The 27,380-nt window shown below is 41.8% G+C and overlaps 1 protein-coding gene across 1 annotated transcript in view; it reads left to right on the top strand.

Moving 5' to 3' along the window:
* SCAPER (S-phase cyclin A associated protein in the ER) overlaps positions 1–27,380 on the top strand; it is a 166,924-nt gene that overhangs the window by 77,113 nt on the left and 62,431 nt on the right. The window contains exons 21-23 of the mRNA XM_039858331.1: positions 1,327–1,463; positions 4,036–4,101; positions 12,379–12,505. Of these exons, the coding sequence (XP_039714265.1) occupies positions 1,327–1,463; positions 4,036–4,101; positions 12,379–12,505 (330 nt within the window). The remainder of the gene's footprint in view (positions 1–1,326; positions 1,464–4,035; positions 4,102–12,378; positions 12,506–27,380) is intronic.

Here is a 27,380-nt window from a genome sequence, read left to right as displayed (position 1 = left end):
GGGTCACTGCGGGATGTGGGGGAACGGAAGGTGGTTGCGCACCGTTCTTTTGGAAATGCTAATGGTGGAAGTACTTCAACTCACTGGAGTGTTTTGGGAGACAGTTTCATGTAGGAGTGGGAATCAGGAGAGAGGTTGGGACTTGAGGTAAAAATTTGGGAATTGCCTGTGTTTAAGTAATATTTCAAGTCACTGCTCGCAGTGAATGAGTTTGATGGAGAAGAGGGACGATCTGTGGACCCTCTGGGATGCTCCAGCATTACCCAGGCAAGGAGAGGAAATGATCCAGCAAAGAAGTCTTAGGAGGTACAGCTGATGAGTTGAGAGGACAATGTGATGTCTAGAAGCTTAGTCAGGAAAGTGCCAGGGAGGAGGATGTGGTCTACGGGGCCAAGGGTGTTGGAAATTTAAGGGAGAGGGTCTAAAAAAAAAACTTCTAGGAAGGAGTGTATAGATAAAATGGTCCAAGGTTGTTTTGCTGCCTGGCAGTACTAGAGCCCATTTGAGGTATAATGTCGTCCGTTTAAACACAGTAGTCAGTATTGTTTGTAATTGTGGCCACATTAATCTGTTCAGTTATCGGCACAGAGTAGGGAGGGAATTGGCTTTAGGGCTGGGATTTTGCCATGCAAGCATGACAGGAGAAAGGGAGCGAGGAAGTTGTGCACATACATGGGAGTGGTTAGAGTCGTAGGCCATTCAGTCTGCAGTGGCTAAGGAAGGAGCTGGGCCCACGCTGTGTGCCTCAGCCAAACAGGTCTCTCCTGCCAGTAATCACAGTCCACTTTCTCATCTCTGCCCGTGTTTTCTGGATGGCCGCCTTCTTACACCTTCCTACACATTTCCCAACTCGCAGCCCAAACACCCACCCGCACACACACCCAGCACCCGCATGTTCACGTTCACCCTGCCCTTGCGGGATGGCAGAGACAGTGCTTCCGTCTCGAAACCTTTCCTTCTCGCCCCCAGCGAACAGCCATCTTTCCGCCCTTTGACTCCTGTAGCGCTCTGACTCTCTGATGGGCACTTACTGCTTGTCATTACATTTTGTGTGTATATTTTATGTCTCTCACTACACTGTGTGGCTGCAAGGGATATGTCCTCGTATCCTTAGTGTTTAGCACAGTTTGACGTGCAGCCAGGGTTTGACGAGTCAACGAAAATGTCAAGTCCAACTGTTTTCAGTGTTATCCCAGGCAATTGTGGAAGCCAGTGTTTCATAGAGGTTACTTTGACTTTTGTCTGTGTAATCTTTTATACTTACTGTAGTCTGTAGCAATGCCGTGCTATTTTTAAATCATCATCATCATTTTATTTATCTTTCAGGAGCATCTTTCCTTAAAGAAGTATATTATTGACATTGTGATCGAAAGTACAGCTCCCTCGGAGCCTTCGAAAGATGGAGAAGAGCGGCAAAGAAATAAAAAAAAAGCCAAAAAGATCAAAGCCCGCATGAACTCCAGGTACTATCAATACCCGTAAAAACAGAAGAACTCATAGTGATGCATCCTCTTTATGTAAATGCAAGGAAGACCCTCCACCCTCCAGAAGTTTAAAGTTGTTTACTTCAAGAAAGCCTCGAAAATGACACTGCTGAGCCTAATTTCTAGCCACTTTCTTTGATTGGGAAAGAAAGAAAACTCTGCATCGATCCAAAGCCCTTGCCTTCACCTGTTAAGAGCTCTTCTTATAATTTGATGCAAAAGCTCTGCCAAACGTGTGCTTTCCCCGGCATACGGTAGTATGTTTAAGTATGTGTAAACCCAGCCTATTTTTCTTTCCAACTATTGATTTTTAAATGAAGTATTAGAGAAAATCAATAGCAATCAACAAATAGGAGTCTACTGGCGGTAGTGTCAAATCCCACGACTAGGTTTAATCAATTTGGTTGCCTGTCACAACAAGAAAAAGTTTAAGAAATATCTTGAAATGGCAAGTGAGTTGTCGGACCTGTCGTTTATCATCCGCCTCAAAGTGACATCTGAGGATCAGACAGCGGTGTAGCACATCGCTCCCTCACAAGCTTTGTGCGTCACCTGACGACTGATGAGTCTTGTTCAAGGACACAAGTGCAGTTCCTCCTTAGTAGATAATTTGAGAGCAGGTAGTCTGAATATGTTGTTAGGCCTTTGTTCCCAAATATCTCGAAAGGTGGAGAAGCTTGACGCATGGGATTATGGGAATATGGGTCTAGAATGACGATGAGTGGTGGTTATCTCTCTATAGTTTCCAATTTCAGATTGTAATCAAAGAAAGTGTCCGTTTCAATTTTACAGAATCATGAAAGCTTCAGAGTGCTCATTGAAACAAAGACAAGAAGGGGCTTTTTTGATTGCATGTTTTGAGGTCCCTCTCAAGTTTCTAAACATAGTTCCACAGTGTCTGTCAGGGTGTTACAGACCTTCCTCCCTAGTTTGTGCTAAGAACTTGCTGGCCTTCGGACACTGAAATGCTGCGGACCCATTCTTTGGACTCCTTCTTTCTCTATGTACACATTCGCTGGGTGAGCTGACCTGGTCCTGTGGTTCGAATATCCTCTACTTACCACTTTCCTGTCTTCAAGTTTCCTTGGACTTGGTATGTCCAAAACAAGTTCCCGTTCTTCCTCTGTCCCCAGTCCCTTCTGTTTCTCCCATTCCTCTCTCACATCCAGTCCAACTGCTAATAATGTTAGCTTTGCTTTAAAACATGTTCAGCATCTGGGTGTCTAACGTCTCTGCTTGCCCCAGACCAGCTTCGCTCACCTCGATGATTGCAGCAGCCCCTGGCTGTCTCCGTGTTTCTGCCTTTGCCTCCTTGCAGTCTGAACACTCCAGCCAGAGGGAGCCTGTTAAAATTTAAGTCAGATCATGTCATTTCCTTATCTATAAAACCTCAGATTTCCTCTTCCTGGATGACTCTTCCCACATGTATCTGTACAGCTGGCTCCCCAACCTCCTTCCGTGTCACCGCTTTAAGCCCTAGATGTACTTGGAACCCTGAATAATTTTAATTTTTTTCCTACCTTTCATATGAGGTCACAATTACGTGCAACTAAAAAGTGATTCTTTCTTTATTTTGATGTGTCTTAGTATTTTGGCTGATAGCAGTGAACGTGCATAGATTTAAATAATACATCATTTAATGTTTAATTCTAATTTGGTTACTCCTTTATTCCCAAGCATAACCTGTGCTCATTTGCCTTTTCCTTATGAGGCCTGTTGAAATTTGTGTCTTTCATGTTATTCATGAAGGACGGTTTATTTTTTCATCTGCATTGCTGTCTGGATTGGTAGACATTGCGACTAATTCTTTCATTGGTAACTGGACTAGTTCTTTGAGACTAGGACTCTTTGGGTGAACAGTAAAATTTAAATTAACCTTTTCCTCCCTTTCTTTCCAAAAAAAGAAGTTGACAGATTAAGTCAACATGAGTGGATTATTGTAGTGACACCTGTATTAGATTGATGACCTCTTGGTGCTGTAACCTACAGGTTCAGCCGAGCCAGAGCCTAGTTAGACAGTGGCAGAGAAGTATTATCTCAGATCTTTCCAGACATTTGGTTTTTAGGTGGTATAAATAACCAAAGCAGAACAAAACAAATCTTTGAATGTGCGGTCAAATTATTTCTACTGTTTTTAGAATTGTTTCTAAAGTTACATGACTGTTCTTTACCTGTATTTGGTTTTGCACTATAGACTTCTTGAGGTACATAGACATTCAGCCACCTCAGCTGCCTAGTAGAAGCTTAAAAGGGTTTCAGATTTAATTATCATGATTTTAACATTTCCGAAAAGTAAGCATTGTTCTGTACCAGATCTGTAAACTCACAAGTGTTTTTGTGAACCTGTTCTCTATCCTAGGAGGAACTATGTATTTTTTGGCCTTTTTTTGATAGCATTTATAGTACTTTAAAGAAGCAGTTACAGAAACCAAAGTGTTAAAATTAATATCATAATGTTCATAACGCCGGAAGAGGAAAAACACAGCCAAAGTTTTTGTTATAAAAATCAGCAGCAGAATAACTAACAGTGATTAAATTTCTTTCTGTTCAGGGCCAAAGAATATGAAAGTTTAATGGAAACAAAGAATTCTGGCTCTGACTCACCTTATAAAGCCAAGTGAGTATTTTATCCTCCATTTTAGTTCTCCATCTCTTTGGTCTCCACCTACAAGAAAAGTTTAGCTGAACCGTCATTGTATGCCTATATCACGGGCTTTCTATCTGATGCCTAGAACTTTATTTTCCTAACACCGTGGCGTCCAGCTGGGGACGATTTTGCCAGGGGACATTTTGCTCTGGGGATATACGACAACATTTTGGTTATCATAATTTGGGAAATGGCACTCCTGCCATCAAGTGTGTAGAGACCAGGGATGCTGTTAAGCATTCTTCAGTGCACAAGACAGTCCCCTACGGCAGAGAATTATCTCATCCAAACGTCAGTTCTGATGTAGAGAAACCCTGTTCCGACAGAACAGGTTCTGGCAACGCTGCTGGTTCTTGTGGTAGGTTCTCTTTTAGGACTGTTGTGACAGCCGCTTTGGGCAGATGAGGATTTAGACTCCATATTGGATGTCAGTGTGACTACACAATAGCTAAGTAAAGAAAAACATCAGTTTGTCTCTCTACCACACTGCCAGCAGAGGGGCATGAGAAAGGCACTCACACAGTGCCGACGGGAGTGCAGGCGGGTGGAGCCCGTGGAAGGCTGTGCGAATTGAAGCTTAGGATGTCCACCTTAGACGTCATGCTGCCCAGTGAAATAATGCAGAATGTGCCCGAATATTTATATAAAAGGTGACTTTTTTAATAGTGAAAAAGATCAAGAAACACTTAAATGCCACAAATTGAGGAATATCCGTAACAGCATAGTTATCGATAGATAGGCTGTAGCATTTCAATGGAGCAATTATTTTCATTTAGAATAGAAATATTTCTGCCTGTCAGAAATAAGACACTCATCAGATAATTACTTTTATTTATTATTGTTCCAGAGCTATTAGCCAGTGCTATTCTAAAAGGAGATAAAGAAATATAAAATAGTAAAGAAATTAACAAATTTATCAAGATTATTCTGATACTGTATATCTGTAAAGACCAAGAGAATCAAGTGAAAGACTGATAGAAACGAGAACTCAGTAAAATGGCTGATTACCAAATTAATGTGATGCTATTAATGACGGGCGATGTTTGCTGAGCCTTCACCTTATGCCGGGCGCTTTACATATGTTGATTCATTTACTCCTCACAGTGACTCAGTGGTCTTCATCAGGGAGCCTGTGCCTAGAGAGGAAAGTGACTGGCTGTAGGCTACGCAGAAGCATATCCAGGATATAGAGGGTGAGGGCTTTTGTTTCTGATTATCAGTTGGAAAATATAAATGTCATTTTCAGTAACAATAAAAAAGGAAACTAAGAATATACTCAAACAAGAAATTAATGAAGGCTCTATAAAATTCAACCTAAAAATGCTAACAAGGGATATAAAAGAAGACATAGAAAGACGAGTTATACTCTCGGATAAAAGACACAGTGCGGCAACTTCTCCTGCAAAGGTCATGCAATCCCAGTTACGTGACAGCGTTTCAAAAACAGAATCGAAGAGTAAAAGAACTCAGAAGAGTAAATGAGAATTTCTAGGAAAAAATTTTTTGAGTAGGACAGAGCTAATAGATAGGCAGTTAAAACCATTTTTCATTGACACATGAGTAATAATACAAACTGATGGGCGAGATTTTAAAAAAATCTAGAAATTTAGCCAGATATTTGAGGAAAATTTAATATATGACAGTGGCAAAGTGTTCGCAAAGATGGCCAGAGGAAGTGGAGCCAGTCCCAGAGGCGAACGCCTTTGTAATGTAACGTTCCCACCTCCCGTCAAGGGTGGACCCTGTTGCCTTCCCTCCTGAATGTGCTCTCGCCTTTCGACTTGTTTTGACTCAGAGAATGCCGCGGAAGCCATACGTGACTTTCAGGCCTTGGCCTCAGAAGTCTTGAGGCTTCTGCTCTCAGCCTTACTTCCTTGCTCCCCTGTGCAAAGAAGCCCGGGTCAGTCCCCTTGAGAGGGACAGATTACTCGGTCATGGTGCATGACCCTTTAATCTGCTCTCGAATTGGTTTTGCTTGATTTGGTGAGGATTTTTGCATCAGTATTCATAAGGGATGCCAAGCCTTATCAGGCCTCTGCTTATGTCACCTTCGCTTATGTTCCGTTGGTCAAAGCAAGTCATTTTGCAAAGTCCGTAGTCACTGTACAAGGAGACTGTACCAGTCAAGGCTTGCAAAACATAATTCAGGGGGGCCTTCGATGTAGCAGTGTGCTACACAGCTTTCTCTGGACAGTCCTCTTACTTGCCTGGCTGCTCTTTTTACTTCCCTTTTGCTTATTCACCTTCCTCTCCTGGACTCCAAACATCGGCGTGCCTTCGTCCCGAGAGTTCAAACAGACCATTACTCCCTGGGCAGTCTCGTTCAGGTTCGTGACTTTAAACACCTAGTCACTGATAGATTTTCAGTTTATGTCTCCAGCCCAGATCTCCCCACAGACCTCCAGACTCCTGTGTCCAGCTTCCTATTTAGCATTTCCGCATGGACCCCTCAAGTGAACATGGGCAAAATTAGACTCCCGAAATTCACTCCCAAACCTTATATTATTGCTCATTTTAGAAAATGGCAAGTCAGTCCTTTATGTCGAGGGTAAAATCTGTACAGTCACCCTCTTTTTCTCACACTTCACTTTTGGTCCATCGACAAACTCTGCTGGCTCTCTCTTTCCAATATGTTCGGAACCCGACACTGTTCCTCATCCCCGTAGTGAAGCTTCGTCCCACCGTCCCTCTGCTCGCGTCATCGTGGCAGCCTCCTAGCCGGTCCTCAGCGCTCCTGCCCTCGCTCACCACAGTCTCTCAGCCACAGTGCAGCCAGCATACTCTTTGAAATCGTAAGTCTAGGAAAAATGGCAGTAGCAACGGAAGCATAATTTTTTCGTATCTCTGAATGCTCACATAGAAACCACATAAAGACTTGAGAAAACTAAAACCTGATGGCGGCATTTACAAGGCCATGTATCTTCAGGAAATCCAAAAAGCGAGTGGGCGGGAACAGTCGCCACAAAACCCGTATGGTATGACATCAGCGTGAGAGAAAGCAAAGCGAACTGGGGTAACGGGCATAAGGAAAGAGAACCCCAAAGTAACCCACAGGTTTTCGCTGGGACATAGAGTAAATCTGTTTGAGAAAAGCACCTGATGTCGTTCTCAAGTAGGCGCCTCCGCAAGGGCTCATGGGAACAATGTCGCCTTAGTTCCTGCTCCTGTATGTCAGTGATTCTCTGCCCTCAGAAAATCAGTTTTCCAGCTGCAAAAGGCTTGATCCACATTTCCTTTTCTGGGAGATCTTAAATACTAATACAGAATGTACTTTAGACAATCAAAATTATTAAGAGACATCAACATAAGGACTAGTGATGAACTTGCAAGTTAAGGTTTCTTGTGGAATTATGTCTAACTGAGGGCCAGGAGAAAAAGGATGTTATGTAAGAGCTGTATCTCAGATAATTTTATAAGAAAAAGATCAGGGAGAATGGGGGAAACTTGTGTTAAAAAATTGCCCATTCTTTATGGTATCGGTGATGGTCTTGTTGGTAAAGGCATTCTGAGTCTGTTGTGCACATCATGTGGGTTAAAGCAAAGGGGGTTATGGAGACCAGGATTTTTCCAGCCCCCGTACTTCTGAGACTCTGCACCCTCAGTCTGAAAGAAACGCAACAGATGTGATGTACGCAGTAGGGTTCGCTACAGCCCTTCATTCGAATGATAGGAACTAGGAAGTGTCTTATCTCATGAAAAGTGCCGTGTGCATGTGTATTTGCGCGTGTCCACACCTTCATTTCCGCCTCTGTCTGTTGGAGAGACCTGGAAACAGCAGCCATGCGGCAACAGTGAGCATCTTCTGTGCTTGCTGATTTGGGACCTGAAATGTCCTTTCTCACTTGGCAAACCATGAACTTCCTGGGAAAACGCCCAATTCCAGATCTGAATGTCCTGTCATACTAGATGGCTAGGAAATGCTCACAGATGGCCAGTGTTTTGTCAGCGGACTCAGGAGCCAACTGGAGGCGTTTCCTGCTGGGATAGGAGGGGCGCTTTGCGCTTCAGAAGGGGAGCTGCTGTCACGAGTGGCCTCGGTAACCGAGTGGTCGGTGGAGAGTGATGACTCCTTGTAAAATGATTCTTGCTAATAAATGGAAATGGAGGTAGCTCTTCCTCTAGTCACTCCTCCCCTTTCCAGAAAGACTCAGTCCCGAAGCCACTAGATGGAAGAGCACCACGCAGCGGCCTGCGTCGGGGTTTGGGGGCGGCCTGGCAGGAGTGTGGAAACCCCAGCAGGGCGAGAGGGCGGAGATGATAGCATGCGTGCAGGGGCAGGGACGCCACCTGCCACGAGTGGGGGCTGGTCCAGTAGGTAAGTCGCCCAGGACGATGGAAGGCGGGCCACTCACTGCTGCAGAAGAGAATTAACAACGTGCCCATGGAAAGGAGCAAAACCCTGTGGCGACGCATTGGAATTGTAGGTACCAGTTTTAACGCATATTTTCCGATATGTAGAAATGGACGTGGACGTAGATAAAAACGTACACATGAGCCGTTTCACATATTCATTGTAAAGTAACATACACACGTTTCCTAGCAGTGTCCACTGAGAACGCGTGCCTGGGAGCAGCACCCTGGTGTCCCTGTGTAACTGGGGGTGAGAGGTCCCCTGGAAGGGAATGTGGGGTTTTTCCCGTGAGAGGGATCCCAGCAGGCAAAAGGAACAGTGTCTGAAGGAGGAAGAAATACATGTGCACTGATTTTTTTCATCTTAGTAGGGATTTCTCGAGCTCTTGTATAGAAATACAGGCTTAAGAAGGGGAACCATGTGCCTTTCACACAGAGGAGGTGAAAGCAGAAGGAAAGTTCACGCGTTTGTCTTTGTGTCCATCGCCCTAGAGTGGACCCAGTCTCTGTCCTTACTCTTTCACAGATCTTCCCGGCGACCCTAACAAACTCCCCAGAAGTTCACTGTGACGAAAGTTAGGGCTCCTTACAGAGATACTTCTTACATTCATCAGTGACAGATGTGAACTTAGAATTGTCCTCGGAATTGGTTCAAGTTTCGAGAAGAAAATATCTGACCAAACAACATTCTCCGCAAAGCCATTTACCATATGGACACTTTTTGTATTTTAGGCCAGGCGTTACAGAGCCTCCACTTTTTCTTTTCATGCCAGAGAAATTGTCTGCCAGCAGAAACCCAGAGGACTATTTCTGTTAAAAACTGCACCCTCTAAAACATCTCCTGTCCTTGCCCTTGAGGGAAAATATAGCTTTCAGGGCTTTCAGTCCTGTGACATTCTGTATTTATTTATAGGATGAATCAGAATCCGATGCCTTTTGTCTTGAGAGGGGCTGTATTATTTGTGGTCCTTCCGTGGAGGCAGGGAACGAAGCGGAGGTTTAGCTCATGTTACCTATGCGCCCCCTTGCCTTGGCGTTCTTCCTTGGAGGGTAGGTTCACATGAATCCCAGATTTGATTTACCTCAGGGTGAAATACAAGCCTCTTGTATTCTGTGAATTAAAATGGTTCTTGTGCCTCCCTAAGTATGTCTGGTTCTCAGTGGAATGTGAGCATTCTTGGTAAGAATACTGTAGATTCGTATGCATCAGTTGCCGTGGCTGGATATTGGGTTACATGGTGTACAGGCTGCATTCAGCCAAAAGCTGAAGTGGCTGCTTATCTATCACACAGTGAAGTTCACTGCCAGTATTCTTCCACATGATAAGGTGAGTAACTCTAATCGGATGGGACTCCAGCCCGTGTTCGATTAGAAGGGAAAAGAAGTATGTTGCTCTGACTCAGTTTTTGTATTTTTTACATTCCCTTTGCCCCTTTGTTAGATTGAGACCTCCTGTCTGTGAACAGCAGTCACGATGGTCATTTATCGAATGTCTGCTTTAGTGGGTGACGTTCAGTACATTGAGTTAATTACCTCTGATCTTCAGAAGCTTTAAAAGGAAAGAATATATGTTATCTCCACTTTTAAGAGAAAGAAACCGAGATGCAGAGTGGTCAAATAACCTTCCCAGGGCTTACGCATGCGGTGTGCGCTGGAGCCCGAATTCAGGCACGCGTGTTTCTGCCTCTAGAGTTCGTATTCATTCGTTGGCATGTCAGAGGAACTTCATGCGGATAGCTTAGGTTTAAACGAGTTCACCAGTGCCCTTTTTTATCTACGTTTGCTGTCGTATTCTTTGAGAAATTTAAAAATTTTACATAAGTGCATTCGTGGAAGAAATCGTGTTCTAGGATGCAGACAGAAGCGTGAGGTTTGAAGGTCGACTGCCTAGATCCCTAGTCCCAGCCACACCTTAACAGTTGTGAGACCTGGGGAGAGTCTCCTGTTCTGCCTAAGCCTTTGTTTCTTCATTTTTCAAACAGGGATAATAGTAATGGGCAGTGTTTTTTCAGATGGTTAAATAAGATCATAGACGTGACAGTATTTTGTAACCTGGGAGGTTATGAGTGTAATTAAGAATGTGAAGAAGAAATGTCTGCTTTAATCATTCGTCATTAAGTAGCTGTCATGTACACTAGTGTAGAGGTGGCATATTAGGCACTGTGGACGTGGCAGTGAGCCACGGTGGGCAGGGACCACCTCCCATGCAGTGAGTGCTGTGCTTCTCTGCACTGGAAATAACAGTAGCTTATAGCCACATGTGGCTGTTTAAGTTTAAATTATTAAAAATTAAATCCAACTTAAAATTCAGTGCCTCAGTCACATTAACTGTATTTAAGGTGTTTAGCTGCCACCGCGTCGGATAGGACAGATACGGAACATCCTATCCATCGTTGCAGAGAGTTTTATTGCAAAGCTCTGCACAGGCGAGACTTGGACGAGTGATTTGAAGGACTGGTCAAATCAGAGAAAGTAATATGTGACCTAAGAACTAAAGCATAAGTAGGAGTTCTCTAGATGATGTGTGTGGGAGGAGGCATTCTAGAAGAAAGGAATGAAGAGCATTTGCAAAGACCGCGGTGCGTACAGAGCCCGAGCGGCAGGATTAGCCTACATGGAGGGCTCTCTCTTCCTTGATTGTCACAGAGAGGCAGGAGAGTGTGGGTGAGATGCAGTCAGGCTTGAAGGTTTGTGGCAGAAAGTGAGGATTTTCTTGTTCCGATATCTTCCAGTTTCTTTATGAAATGTAAGATCTTATAAAAGCAAGAGGGAGGATGGAAAGGGTGGAGTTTTGAAAGGATTAGGGAACATATGAAGCAAGTAAACTCTTTGTGGAGAGCGAGAAAACTAGACAGACTTAGTAAGATCCTGAATCTGTAGTCATACTGGTCTTTTACGCGGTAGAACTTCTTCTCAGGGTCAGAAATGGAAGAGGCTGGCAGGTGTCAATTAATGCAGCTAAATAACTTAATGCGTGCAAGGCACTGAGAACAGTGCATGCCCAGCGCAAGAGCTGAACAAACATTGGTGGTTATGACCACTGCTGGAGTTGGCTGGTAGGAAGGTATCAACCAAAACGAGAGAGATGGGGAATGGAACATGTTTACAAGGAAGCGATTGTAATGATGGCCTACGGAATCTGTCATCGAGAAAAGTAGTCGTAAGACAGCGGGGGGTGATGTGTAGGGGAAAATGGGAGACATCTGAGTGTCTAGTGATTATCTGTTGATGAGATGCTCCAGCAAGGACGTGGGAAGGAAAGGCCTTGGAGAAGTAAGGGCTACGAAGAAATATTACATACTGTCCCCTTACTGGAGAATCGCACAATCTGGGTAGTATGTAGTATTTCTGGGTGAAAAGCACATGATTGCTTAGTTGTCTAATTAGTTGATAGGAGCACTGGCAGGCAGTCCAAGATTGCTTGTAAATTGGAACATGGAGAGTTTGACATTGAGAGTTTACGCTGCTTATAGCATAATATCCAAGTCCACCTCGAAGATGTCAATCAAAGTATGAAAACCTGCTCTGGTTCTTACACTTGTTTTCTCTGCTGTCGTGCTCCACCGCCTCCCCATCTCCAGTTCTGTCCTAGTTTGAACGTCACATGGTAACCGATGGCAGCCGTTGCTCTAGCTAGTCCTTGAGGTGGGCAGCACCGTCCTTCCGTGCTGTTTTGTGCCTTGAGGACTTCACTTTTGTTTGGGAATGGAGAGCAGTACCAGCTCTGGGAGTGGTTCATTTTTCTCACCCCTCGGGTGCTCTGTGAAGTAGTTTCTGATACAATAATGGAAGTACCTTTTGTCTCAAAATGTTTAGGAAAATGAAATATTGTCGTCTAATTCATTAATGTCGTGATTCCCTTTCATTCATTCCTTTCCATATCATTTTGTATTGAAGGCTTCAGCGATTAGCCAGAGATCTTCTGAAACAACTACAAGTACAAGACAGTGGGTCGTGGGCAAACAATAAGGTTTCTGCTTTAGATCGGACCCTAGGAGAGATCGCTAGAATATTGGAAAAAGAGGTATGTAACTAATCTCTGGCCTCTGGCCTCTACCTTTGTGGTTCCTTCTCACTGTGACAGGACATAGGCTGTAAGGCAGACTCTCAGTGTCCGTGTTTCTTCCGTCTCCAAAAGACAGCCACTGATGGATGTTTTTTTCCTTTTGTTCCTAATTGAATTGAAGTTGTTTTCAGTTGTTTTAATTGAAATGCTCAATAACAAAAATATGTTCTTTGCGTCATGGTTTTCTCAGTCATATTTTTGTCCACATAAACAAAATGAAATTATTTTAAGTGGAATCATACTAATAGATATACAATTATGTGGCAGAAAATATAAAGCTTTGAATTATAAAGCTCAGAAAGCACAGATTTTCACAAAACATCGATTTCCTTCCTGTTTCCAGCAGATTTGGCAGTTTTCTTTAATGACTTAAAGTCATTAAATGTTTCCATGACAGTTAAAAAATTCTTAATTTTAAAAGTCTTTATTATGCACTATAGAAAATTTTAAATGTACAAAGAAGAAATAAAACTCCCTGCAATACCCACTATTGACATTTTGTTGTATTTTATTCTAATCCTTTTACTGTGCATTTTCTACATTATTATATCTGGCTAACTTTTATCATAAATAATTTTTCGTATCTTTAAAAATTCTTTGTAACAGAAGAACATACCACGGTTTACACAGTTCATGTCTCAGATAGTTTCTAATTTTAGTACTTCAGGTAGTGGCCAGATTTGTTCATTAGTTGCATTTTTTTGTTTGTTTCTTGTTTTCTGGGCTTAAGATTTATTATATAACATTTTATACATTAGAAAGACTGTAGTGACAAAAGTGACATAAATACAGTTTACAGCTGTGAACTCAGCACCTGACTTAAGAATTAGACTGTCCCCGGTGTGGTCCTTGCTCACCATCCCCCACATCCAAGGGAAACCCTGTGCAGAACGAAAGGGGTGTCTTTTCTCTATATTTTTAAAAATGCCTTTATTGCTGTATCACATAAGTGTATTGTTAAATAATATTTAGTTTTGCTCGTACACGACCTTTATAAAATATCGTACTACAGACTTTTGTGAGTCACGATGTTCAAAGTTACGGTTCTGAGTTTTATTTAAGCTTTATAAATGTAGCCGGTTTTCATTCATTTTCTCTGTCATATAGTGAGTACTTCATTGTGTTAATACTACAGTTTTTTTGTCCCGTCTCCTGACAGCGGACACTCGTTTTCAGGAGTGGGTCTGCGGTGGGGCGGGGGGAGGACAGAGGTTAAAGGAAACATTCGCTGCTGAAACATTCCTGTGTCACCACGAACAAACGAGTTTCTCTAAAGCGGGGAGCCTCGGGCTACAGTCTGCAGAGTCGCGCAGAGGACTTGTTGAAACACAGATCGCTGGGCCCCCCTCGGGGTCTCATTCAGGAGGTCTGGAGTGGGTCCCAAGAGTTTGTATTTCTAAGCAGTTCCCAAGTGACACTGCTGCCGGCCCAAGGACCACGCTTTGAGAATCGTGGCTCTAGTCCAGGGCACGTGCCTCGTGGGGAATTCGGACCAGCTTTATTTACAAGGTGGTGCTCGGCTGCATTTTGGCCTCAGCCAGTGCTGTCGTCTGTCAGAGCCCAGAGAAGCGCTGTGGCAGGGCCACGTAGGCTCCTTCCGCGGCCTAACTCGTCCCTCAGGTGCCAGAGGGCTCAGACACTGGCCTTTGTGAGACGTGGGCTAGCTGGTGTTCGCAGGTTTGACGTGCCTTGGGGAAATCTATAATTATTTTAACATTTGCGCCAATGGTTTTGTTTTTTATGTAGGGTACCTATACTTCGAACTAAAAGGCAATTGCTTGATAATATCACCATGTGCTCCTTATCGTGATATTTTAGATTGAAGTAATCAGAGTTTTTGAGAAAAGAATAAAATGATCTTTATAAGAAAGGTATTTATTGTGAAAATCTAAGAAAAGTAATTTCATTCACAAAGGGGCAGTTTACTGGAATAGCACTGATTCCTCGTAATTCGGAGGGGCTGGGCGGGAAGCGTATGGTCTGGGTCCCCCGTCCGAACGGTCCGCGTCGGGAGCCTTGCTGCAGAGCCGGCCCCGGGTCTCGCGCGGCAGGCCCAGCGCAGAGTCCAGGCGTGCCCACAGCGAGACCCTTTTGCTGCTTTTATAACTAAAGTCCTTTTTCCCTGTCCAGGGCAGACTCACTTCATGTGGAATTCTGTTGAGAATGTATCCTGACATTTCAGCGTGATTCAGCTGATGATATTTATGGTTTCAGTCTAGGAGTTGTAAATGGCCTTCGTTTGCTTATTTGTTTAGAGAACTGCCTGGAGTAACGAAATCACTAGAGCCAAAGCCAGGTACCCAAAGAGGGATTCGAAGCAGCCTAAAGTGACAGAAGGGGGACTTAGGGGACTTGGGAGGTACTCACTGAAGAATGCGAGAGATGAATATTGAGGTCTTTTTCCTCTTAGTTTAGACCTCAGCATGTGGATGCTTTCTCTTGCTGCTTGACACAGTTTTCCTTAGATAGTTTTTGTGAAGTTCTGAGAACTGTCTTACAGAAAACGGGCTACACTTGTGATGCACAAAAACACTCTTGTCACGGAAGAGATCAGGAAACTGAGGAGACTGGGGTTGCCAGGTCTCAGGGCCTTCTGGCTTTTGGGATTTTGTGATTCAGTTCAGAAATAGAAGTCTGGGAGCTTTGTTGTGTATGTTAGGCTCTTTGGCACACTTCAGCCACTCCTTTTAGATATATGGTGGTCTGGATTTGCACCGGCTCCACCAACAAAAGCATCTGAACATGCTGGAAAAAATAATTTCCTTAAAGGCATCAAAGAGCTAAGGAGAAATTAAATAATTACCAGTTTAAAGAAAAAGCAAGAATTGTGAACGTTGTTCTTATCACCGAATTCCCCAAGAGCATTTGCCAAGCTGGCAAATTTGTTAGGATGTGCAAGCCTCGTAACTGAGGGGACAGAGAAAAAAGGCTCCGTGCTGCCTAAGGTGTGGAGTCCAGTGAGAGATTTCCCTTCACACAGCCGAGACCACCCGTAGCCTACCACCCGACATAACCGTGAACCCCCTCACTGCACCTTCAGACACTGTGAAGGAAGCACCTTGGCACAGTATGGAGGGAATAAACATACTGCAGCTCCGGAGCTGATTTGCAGCCCAAATTCCTATCATCTATATTATTTCAGATGCCGATAGATTATTTCAAATGAGAGCGTCTAAAACATTCTTGTATATGCATTTTCCTCATTCTTGTCATTGTATTAAATTTGCTCCAAGTGAGCATGGTTCGTATTTGCATTGACTTTTCTCATTACTCTGTGAAGGTGAACATTTAAGCTAGGATAGTAACGGCATCCCAGAAGCATTCTGTGGATTATCAGAAACACGAGACATTTGTGTGCTGTTACTGTAAGTAAACAGTGTAAGCCGATGGATTGGTCATGGAGTTTGTCCAGTTGCCTTTCATGACTTTTAGAATCCTGCCAAATTGAAATAGAGATTCAGCTGTGAATCTCTTGAACATGAATAAGCAAACCACATAGCTGGCTGCATTCATAATTTGAAATGAATTGAGCGATGTCATGTCACATGATATGTGATAGCTGTAGCAAAGCTTGCCATGTCCTCTAGTGTTCCAAATTCATCTTGGAAAGTGGCAGCAGAAACTGCGGAGGGTAGGAAGGTAGAAACTCTTCCCCACTCACCCTCTTTTTTTCTTTCTGCTTTTTGCCAACTGAGGTTTGTGGCTTTTTTTTTTTAATTGTTTATTGGGGTAACATTGGTTAGTACGATTATACAATTTTCAGGAGCTTCGTGGCTACTTAACACATACCTGGACTCAGGAGAAAAACCATTAATCCTTGAGAACTTTTCAACCTAATCGTGTTCAGAAAATTGTTTTCGGGTCTTGCTAGACACTGCCTGTTCACCAGACTTTATGGTTTCATTTGCTTTTGCTTCTCTTATTTTCAGCTGGACTTCTTCAGTTGAGAGGAACTGGAAAATATTCAATCCTAGTAACCTCTTATTTTTATCCCCTCACTTACTATGTTCTTAATTTATGTAGTTATTCCCTTATAGCAGATGGTCAATAACTGTATATAGTTGTATGACACCCATATTTTGTCAGAAGGTGACAAATATATGGCCCAAAGTAAAAAGAAAATGTTTTTCATACCTTCTTCAGCTAGCTTATATTCGAAGACTATTATAAGGAAAATGGAATTAATTATTATTTCACGAATCCGACAGGTTTAATTTATATATGTATTGTAATTTTAAAAAAGAAACAAGGGAAACAAAGGGAGAAGTGTTTGTGTATTTAGTTTTAGGTGGTGGTTACGTAGGTGTGTGCAGTTGCCATAATTTATCAAACCGAATACCTAAATATGTGCATTTTATGTTAACTGTATCTCAGTAAAAACACAATTAGTTAATAATTTTAAATTGTTTATATTTTTAGATGGTGAGGCTTACCTTTACATAAACACACTGTTGTAGTCACTGTGGCTTCTTTGTGAAAAGTACTCTTTTAAAAGCAAATAAGTTTGTTATAAAAAGTCAGTGATGAATATTGATGGGGCTAATTTATAGGAACATTTTTCACACAATTTGATATTTTCTGTTATGCTTACACAAATTAACTTTGTGGACGGTTTTAAAATTCTTTTTAAAAACCTCTAGCTTTGTATGTAATGTAACGCACAGAAATTTACATAAAATACAGAATGATGAATAATTATAACAGCAAAAACCCAGTGACTATTAGTTGAGAAATAGAGCATTGCCAACATCCCAGGACCCTCCGGCCCACCCACATTTATTTTGCCAGTCATACCATTCTCTTAATATTTGGATAAACAGTTACTTTGACTTTTTAGTAACTACTTTTATACTTTTCTTTACACTTTTAGCCCCTAAATAATACATGTTCATTTATGTATGTCTGTTTTTGAACTTTATGTAGATGGAATGCTACTCCGTAATTTGGTGTCTTCTCTTACGATTATGTACTTAAGAATTTATGTTGTTGTAGAGGGTTTTTTCCCCATTGCCATATACTGTGTCATTGGATAAAATTACCACAATGGTATTTATACATTCCACCATTGATGGACATTTGGGTTGCTTCTAAACACGTATCCTGGTATTGAAGTGGAAGGTCAGTACCATCCCCACTTACGCTTCTGATTTTAATCCTGAGAGTCTCTTTTTTTTTTTTTTTTTAGTGTGTATAAAGGGTTGTCAGTTTCATTGGTCTTTTCAAAGAACCAACTTTTGGTTTTGCTGATTTTTCTCTCATTTTTCTATTCTCTATTTTGTTGCTCTCCTTCACGGTCCGTCCCTGTTGTTGCAAATGGCAGGATTTGCTCCTTTTCGTGGCTGAATAATAATCTGTTGTATGTATGGAGCAGAACTTCTTTATCCATTCATGTAGTGACGGGCACTCAGGTTGTTTCCAGCACTTGGCTGTTAAACAATGCCGCTGTGACCGTAGAGGCGCACACATCTTTTGGAGTTAGATTTTTTGTTTCCTTTGGATGTATTCCCAGAAGTGGAATTGCTGGATCAGGTGGTGGTTCTGTTTGTACCTTTTCGAGGATCCTCCGTGCTGTTCTGTGGTAGCCGTAGCAGTTCCCAGGATTGTCCGCAGTGTGCAGCGTTCCCTCTCCTCCGCGTCCACAGCAGCAGTTTCTATGTCTGGTCTTTGTCATGACGGCAGTTCTAACCAGCGTGAGGTAACCGCTCATTGCGGTAATAATTTGCATTTCCCTAATGCCTAGTGATGTTGAGCATCTTTTCCTATACCTGTTGGCCTTTCATCTATCTTCTACGGAAAAATGTCTATTTTGATTCTTTGCCCATTTTTAATTGGGTTATTTATTTTTGTTTTTGCTATTGAGTTTTTAAAAATTTATTGGAGGCAACATTGGTAATAAAATTATATAGGTTTGAAGTGTACAATTCAATAATAATCATCTGTGTATTGCATTGTGTTCACCAAAGTCAAATCTTCCATCACCATATATTTGACCCACTTTACCCTTCTATACCTCCCCCTCGCCCCCCTCCCTCTGGTAACTGCTAAACTATTGTCTGTTTCTATGAGTTTTCGTTTGTCTTGTTCATTTGTTCCTTTCGGTTTTATATCCCACATGTGAGTGAAATCATATGGTTTTCCTACATAGTTTTTATTCTGTAATCGCTCTCAGAAGAACCCAGCTGTTCTCATTCCATGGAAATTCCATACTGATCTTAAAGGTAGGGAGACAGTGGTCAAAAATTGTTATATTTATTTATTTTGTTAATTTAAAATATGTTACCAGGAAGTGTTAAGAGAAGGCACAGGAACCACAAAATTAACTTTTTATCATGTGTATTTCTAGGTGAACGTCTGTAATAGGCAAAGGGCAATCGGAAGATAAATTTGGCAGTGTTAATAGGCAAGCCCTCGCTGGAGTATTTTTTTTCTTTTTGCGAGCATTACTCTGCCACCAGTGAAGTCTCATTATTTCTAAGTGTCCTAATCAATAAGGTCATGAAAGATTGATTTCAGGAGCTGCCACTGTGTTTATGACAAGAAGCATATTGAGTCATTTATAGGAGTGGGCAGTAATTCTCCTGTTAACTAGCAAGTCAGGGAATCAGCAAGCCCATCTTACACGTCTTGAGGTGGCGAGGAAAACCTCAGTGGTGTCCATCACTGATGGAGGAGGAGACTTATATTGTTAATTGAATTTCCCTACAGAGAACAGAAATGTACCATCTTGTGGGGGGAAAGGGAGAAGTTGCAAATCTGTAGTCTCCAGTGTGTACGAATTAGTCGCATTGAATTTTTTCTCTGCTAAAGGCCTGAGATGGATATGCAGGATTGTCTTTAGAAAACATAAAATTGGTTACAGCAGCTCCTTCAGGATTGCAGTTACCACTGTTTCACATAAAAATACATGTATTTAAATATATATCATTTTAAAATGAAACATTTTAGTAGTTCTACTCGTGTGTGTTATAGAAAATGTGTAACACTAAACCTTTTCTTATTATTTATTGTGAACGTGATTTAAGAACCATGCAATATTCTGTCATATATGAGTATTGTAATTTATTTGGCTAATCCTCTAGTTGAGTGACCTTTAGATTCATAAAGCCTTTTTTAAAGAAAAATAATCTTTATTATATTTCTTAATTGTTAAAAACAAAATTAAGCAATACAGAAATATATAACAGAATAAGGGGATGCCCGTCCTGTTTCCCTCCTAGTCTCTCTTCTCAGATTTAACAACTGTTAAGAGTTTGGCAAATATCTTTCCATATTTTTTCTCTGTATATATATCCTGTGCATCTACATACACATTTTTTTCTCAGTAAAAAAAATACCATTCTCTCTGTATTCTTCGCTCCTTCTCTTCAGCTGGTAGCATATTGTGAGCATCACTGCACGTCCGCTCATGAAGATCTACCCTAGTTCTCTCTTTTTTCAATTAGCGGGGAGGTGGGGCGTTAAAAAAAAAAAAAGGCTACACGTGGCTTAAGAAGAATTAAGGAAATACAACAAAAAGAAAATTCCTCTTTTGCTTTACTCTGGGAATTCTTTTAAAGACTCTGTAGTACTCCACAGGGTAGTTGTACCAGTAACTTAATTTAACCGTTTCCCTATTGATGGGCATTTGTTTAGATCGTTTTGGGGATTTTGCTTTTTTTAAAAAAATCCTTCAGTGAATGGACATCTGGGTACATGTACCATCATGGATTGGGACTTATTTTCTGGAATAGATTTACTAGATGTGGAATGAAATTTTGATTTAAAAAAAAAAAGGCCAGATTATCCTTCAAACATATTAAAAAGCAAGTAACCATCTTAGCCAATATAACTGAGATCAGTAGTTGGTCGGTTAAGCCCAAAAGACAGACAAACCAAAGAAATCATGATAATAAAGCCTGTTAAGTTTATATTCATTCACCAGTTTTCTGATGTAGGAACAAGGCTTTTCTTTGTGAACAGTTCTCTTCTTTGGAATTCCATTTAGTCATTCTTACACGAGTACAAATTCCAAAATACCTCATCTACAAATTTCACACTTACCTTTTTTTAAGTGACAACAATCTGAGTTGATGATCAGTCCTCTAGATTTTTATAATCCCCACCCCCCGCGTAGTTTTTTCACTTGTCTCACTTAAACCTAATTTGCTGGCAGTTTTGTATGGCGGTTGCCATTATTGAATCTTTTCAAAGCTTTCAGCTTAGTTTTCATAGAAACTTTTTCCCTAATATGTTATTAGTTCACTTGCCATGTAGTTAAATGACATAATATGGTAAAGAAGCAATTGTCACGTACATATATTCTGTATATATGTCATATACATAGAACCTGCTTGGGTTAACACACGGAGGTAAGACTGTTCACTGGGATGTAGGCATCAGCCTGCATGTTTTATACAGGAAATGGAGAGTGTCCCTTAAGCCATCATTTTGGCTAGGTGGAGATCAGGTACACGTAAAACAATTTTGTGCTGTACTAATTTATAGGCCTTTCCATGGTTTTGCAAGCACCCCTTCCCACCCACCCTTGCCAGCATTAGGCATTAATCCACAATGTATTTTAAAGCTGGAAAATGTCAGCAAACAACAACAGGACGCTAGCATTTATTGAGCACCTACTGTTGTGATACTTTCTAATGTCATCTCATTAATTTATTATAGTAACTCTTATCATGTTATCTCATGTTATGCGTATATAAAAAATAAAGACATTGAGACACAGAGAGATTAACTAACTCGGCCAGGGTCACACAGTAAGTGGCAAAACTGCAATTCAAAAATATTTTTAAGATGTTTTTATTTGACATAATAAGTTAACTGCATAAATGAGATATTCAGTATTTCAGTGTTAGGTATTCACACAATAAGTCAACATTCTGGCAAAATGCAGTGGTCTCTTTAGTATACAAAATATTTTTCTTTCATGACTTACAGTTTATGAACATTTTATAAACCATATTCCATCAGTATATATTGAGCCTACAAGATATTTTCCTGTTTTATAAATTATTGGAAGAGAACCATAGAATGTTAGAAGTTAAGTAAGCTTAACTGTTATTTAGCCAACTCACCCATTCTCTCGTTTGTGAAGTGTGTGAATGAAATGTGTGGATGGTTCGAGTCTGCAAAGGCATTAACTGTATGGATTAAAATTGGAATTTCCTACACTCTTAGAAGAAGAGAGCATGGTCCTGGCATGGGCATGATAAACCAGTCTGTAGTTATAAACGTTACATTCATTTCTATAGTCTTCCTGAGCGTGTCTGCTCTAGCATGTTTTCATAGTACCAGTTAAGACGTGTATTTCTTTTTACATTGAGTTTTACCTTTTATTATAGGTAGAATCCGAACATAACTGAGGGAGGGAGACAGACAGACCACACACACACACACACACACACACACACACACCACCCACCCACCCACCCCAACAACACCAACTGTCTAAGCCATAGTTTCGGAAAAATATTTTATTTGATAACACTTAATTACGAGTTAACTTGAATTTTCACATACTCCATTCACAAGATGATCTTGCCATTGCAGTTCCCAAAGAAGAAAAACTATTCTTTACTCTATGCTGTTAAATTTTTCCTAGATGGAAAAATATTAGTCAATGGCAAAATTCGTTGAATAAAAATGGTATACAGATCTTGCTGAGTACCAGTATGAGTATTTCTATAGGACACATCTTTAGAAGTAGAATTATAAAATGCATGTCGCATCCAGCTTTTTGTGAGATGCTCTTCTTATCATCATTCGAGGTCCCGAGAACAGGGCGAAGTCCCGAAGCTCGTAGAGTGCTGTTCAGCTGAACGGCAGAGGACAGGGCGGTGTCCCGTTACCTGGGGATGCCGGCCAGGCAGAGCAACGCCGCGGGGAAGGGACCGTAGCAGCGATAACAGGGAGCCGAGGGCACGTGACGGATCCCCGTCGTCCTGACTGGAAATCTCTGTGGCAATATAAAGATCGGAAATTCTATTAGGAAAAGACGCAGCTTGCGTCATATCCTCTGGAAGCCTTCGCGAGCAGGCGGCCCCTTCCGTGCGTACGCACACCCCCGGCGCGGTGCCTTTGCTTTATAACCCGCCCTATGTTCAGCTCTCACAGTGCTCAACGTCAGCGTATTGTAGTGCCTCAGAATTAGGAGGTTTTTTAAAGTCAATGCAGGTGACTGGGTGGTTCTCTCTGCTTTTTGTTGTTTTAAATTTCTTTTTTATCATAAAACCCAAAAAAAAAGGTGCTTTGGGACCACCACAGACTTAACCTCCACCAGTAATTTCGAGATGCGGCTGGGGTTGAGAATCATTGCTATACCAGAATTGTTCATTTGCTTATTGTCTTCTTATAGGATTGTGGAGTCTTTAAGGATCCTTTCGTGTCTGTGTCCCTAGAAGCTAGCCCAGTGTCTTATATTACTAGATACTCAATAAAAACTTTCTGAAGAGACCACAAAATTAATGAATGGATGAGATTTTTCAGTTACCTAGGAAAAGGATAAAAAGTAAGCCAATGGAGTTTGTATATATAAAAGGTTTTTAGAAAAAGATTCACTGTTCTACTTTCCTTGAGGATAAAATGAGAAATGGGCCAAAATGCACAACTTTGTAGATTATACATTAGGAAGACTGTCTTGCCTGTACATGTCACAAAGCTATATTAATAAATAGATGATTTATGAAGGGTGTGGACTTCCTTTCAGAAGATGGGTAGCTAGAAATTTTGACCTGTACTCTGGAGATTTAAGCCAAAGCCATCCGTGGTGTGTGGTTCTAGACTTTGGAGCCAGGAAAGAGTTGGTGGGAAAAGTTAGAGTAATTTGGTTCAGCCCTGGGGTGAACCACCTGAGACTATGGAGTATTTATGTGCGGCTATTCTAGTGTATTCTGGGTCTTAGGTGTGAAAATAGGGCTGAGCATCTTGACTGATGGCAAAGGCAAAGACAGGGCTGAAACAGAAGAAGCTTTACTTTGGAGAAACAAGCAAACGGAAACTGGCAAGCAGATTGGGTCAAGAGGTTAAGTTAGAAAGAACTAGGAGATGACTCGAGTATTGTTGAGCTAGCGCCCTCTTTTCCTCACATTGGGTGTGTTTCGGGGTAGGAATGGTAGTTTATAAAAGGAACTATAGAAGGTTTAACATATAAATAATATTCTATTAAAAACAGCACTGAGCTAACCAGTTGGAAGAACTAAAATGGGTATACAAATCCTTGCGTTTGTCTTTGATTTTATACTTGCATGTTTTACAAAATGAACCTAGTGGTTTTGACTTCAGATATACTGGTACAATATGAATAAAGCCGTGTCAGTTTTTATTTTAGCTGGTGTGATCAAGGTAAAATACACAGATTCATTTATTTTCAGTTGTATAGCAGAAATATCTCCAGTCTTCTGAAGACTTCTCCAGTCTTTCAAAAAGGTCTTTCCAAAACATTTCATGTATTCAAAATATTAATCATAATAAATCCACTAGAAAAAATTGACTTTATGTTTCTTTATAGTGTAGCATAAATTGCCTTATATAAAATAATTGATATTTATTGTGGACCATAAGAAGTCCTTGGTTTTGGACTTTAATATATTTCTTACCATGTCTTGAAGTGATCTCCATTCCGTTTTTGTAAACACTTTTTTACATATTTAGAAATAAAAAAAATTTAATATATCTGTCCTTCATGTTAAAAGTCATCATTAAACTTTAAATATAGATTAACCCAGGGATACAAATGTAGGAACTATAAACATTTATAGACTGTCATAAAAATTCAGCCAGCAGTATTCTATCCCTATAAATGTAAAAAAAGTAACCTTATAACTCATAATTAGAAAATAATAGAATTTGGTTTGCAGTGCCATCTTAATTAAAAGATAACTTCAAGTCTTCAAGTTGCGAAGAACTGGACTAGACTTGAATGATCATTATGCGCTGGACTTGCACAGCTTTTCAGGAAAGCTGTACGAAGAAGTAATGACAAGTGCGTGCCATAGAACTGAGGCAGCGAAAGAATGGGATTTATTGAAATGTTATAGGAAATTAGAGTTACAAATTTCATTCCGTACTCTCTCACTTAAAATCATTGAAAAACCAGAAGTTAATTCAGGTTAACAGAATTTGAAATTCCGCTGTAATTAAAAACCGTCCTTTAAAGAGAAAGTTTTGCCCGTTTTCTCTGCAGGTTTCTAATTCTTCTGTCTCTCATATTACTTACTCATGCTTCAACTAAGTTGCAACAATATCTTTGGTGCCTGTGTTTTGAAAACTGGTGACAACACTTATGACCTCCCAAAGCTGCTCCCTTGGTGACCACTAATGGTTTATCTAGTGTCAAACAAGATCTTTGTTGTCTTGATTTTAGATAAATTTGCAGCCCGCTGCCTCACCAGTCATGATGTCAGTTGTTTACATTTCAGCAAAATGTTTGTCGTAACTTTCAAATACAGGGGAACTGTAGACAGACTGTGTTTATCACGTTGTAGAGACTGTCAGAAATGGTTGGCCTCGACATAACTGAGTCGAGCTCAGCGTTTACATTGTAATCTGTGAAGTGTCAGCCTGCTCTCTCTAGTGACCGGTTGCAGCGTGAGAAGATGAGAAACACAGAATTTTCATACTAGTTGCCACGTGTTGCTCTCAATTAATCTTTTGAAAAAAATGTATTTTATAGACAATGGCTGGAGGACGCGAAGAAGCCATTCCGCTGTTGGAAATGGTAATGTTACTATTTTGGTTAATGACCGTCTTCCAAAAGTGAGGCGTGGACGCCATGTGCCCGGTGTTCCCTGTGGTGACGTTCTCCCTAGCATCTCCAAGTTAGGCCAGAGGGGCGTGCCGGCCGGTGGATGGAGGGGGAGCCCTTGGACAGGAGGATGGCCCTTGGCTTGCCCTGTGACCTCGTCAGCTGTTACAGCCAGTTAAAGCTGGTTCTCAGTTCCAGAGATGCACTCAATCATTTATCGAGCGTGGGTGACGGAGCGGATGTATAAATCAATTCAGTGTTGCTTAAGATACATCCACCTATAAGTAGGTGCTAAGTAAACGTTGAATTAACTTAGGACGTGGCGCTCCTGCGTAAGAACCCTGGCATCCGCGGCCTCCCGCGCTGGTTCCATTGTCCCTCTCCTCCAAGGGCATCGGCGCTCGCCGATCGGGACAACATCCTCGGAATCGTGCCTGCACCTTTGTGCCTTTCTGCATGTCCTCGGGATGTCGCTTCCGTTACGGGCCCCCGTTTCCTCTGCTTATGTGTGTCACCCGTTTTCTTCAAGATCACATTCAAGATGCATTTCCTTTAGAAAACCTGTGATTAATTCGATCCTTGACGGCTTAGAGTGTCCCATGAGTGAGTGGTACAGGCCCTCGGGATACTTAAAGCAAAAGAACGAGTGATAGATTCACGATTGAAAAGCCAACATGAGCTTGCAGATTTAACAGACAAAAAATACAGTGAACAAAGAGGAAAATGTGTCATGCAAAATACTCGTCGTGGAGCTCGATTACTAGTCGCGTACTCATCTTAACTGCCAGTGTGATCACCACTGTGACAAGGGACGGCATTCTTTCCCCGGGTGTGCCGTTACCTGCACGTCCGGCCGGGGAGCGCCCGCTTTCCTCGCCTGTGGAGCAGTGGCGTGGCGCTGAGGGCTCTTGTGCCCTCGGGCCTTGGACTCGGAGATAAGGGAGGTGCCAAGCTTGACCTCTGGCTGGAGCTCCTGGAAGGCCGACGGAGCCTGAGGAGCGCGCCCGTGCCGCCAGCCTCCAGGTGTCCCCTCACCCCTGCGGACGCGGTTTGAAGTGCCGGCTCGACACTTTAAGGCTGTGTTCGGGTGCACGTAAACGCCCTCATTCCGGCTGCTTTTTGTTTTCCTTCGTTTTCTTTCAGAGAAGTTTTCCGATTTAGGGTTTGTCTTGCCTGTACTACAACCAGAATGCGGTATTTGGAACCTAAACGTGTCTGTGCTTCTGCATCAGAAGAACATTTTCTCCACTGGTCGATCACCTTTGCTGAGATGTTATGTGCAGTGACGTTGACTGTGACAGTTAAGCCCAGTCGCTGACTTCAGAGCACCTGTTCTGTAGGTTTTAGTTTGAACCCTTACCATGGTGTTCGCTTTCTCACGGTTCGTCATGCTGGTTAATGTGAAGGCGTATCGTCGTAAAGTTCACTCTACCTTTGAGACACATTAAGAGATGTTTTTAATTTTACAGGCGAATGTTGAAACTGAATAGTTTGAGAAAGAAATCATTCCCGTATTTAAAGCGGCAAAACATAAATGAAGAAACCCCCACCTAATGAGCGTCTCTGGAGCCTGCTGGGACAGCAGCAGAGTCAGGCAGGGGGGGCTTTAAGTTGTTATCAGGCTAAACAGGACAGCCATTGTGGGATTTCAAGACAATGCTTATGTCATTCAAAGAGAATTTGAATGTTTCTGTTTTCCTCTGATTGCCCAAAGCACAATTACAGAAAAGCACACTATGAAAAAGAAAGTTTTTAGCAAGCAGGATCAGACGTCGATGGGATCTCGGAACAGACCCACCATTTCTCCAACCCCAGAATATTAAATACTTGTTAAAATCATCAGCGAATAACAGTTAAATACAGGGTTCAGTGAGAGTGTGCAGTCCAGGAGCAGATGTCAGTGAGGACGTTTGAGTTCCAGTGAAGCTGAGATTTGACGCACAGGGAGGCAGTTTTGTGCAGTGTTGCAGACAGAGAGAACGGGCACCTGCAGAGGCCCAGGGAAGCACCGAGGTATGTGTAGTGCCGTAGTCATTGGTAATAACCGGGACACAGAAAGGTGGATGGGAAGGACTGGGGCCGGAGAGGCGATCAGGA

The sequence above is a fragment of the Pteropus medius genome, unplaced genomic scaffold, assembly GCF_902729225.1.
Source record: "Pteropus medius unplaced genomic scaffold, Ma_sr-lr_union100, whole genome shotgun sequence".
NCBI lineage: Eukaryota > Metazoa > Chordata > Mammalia > Chiroptera > Pteropodidae > Pteropus > Pteropus medius.
This window is presented reverse-complemented; position numbering and strand designations above follow the sequence as displayed.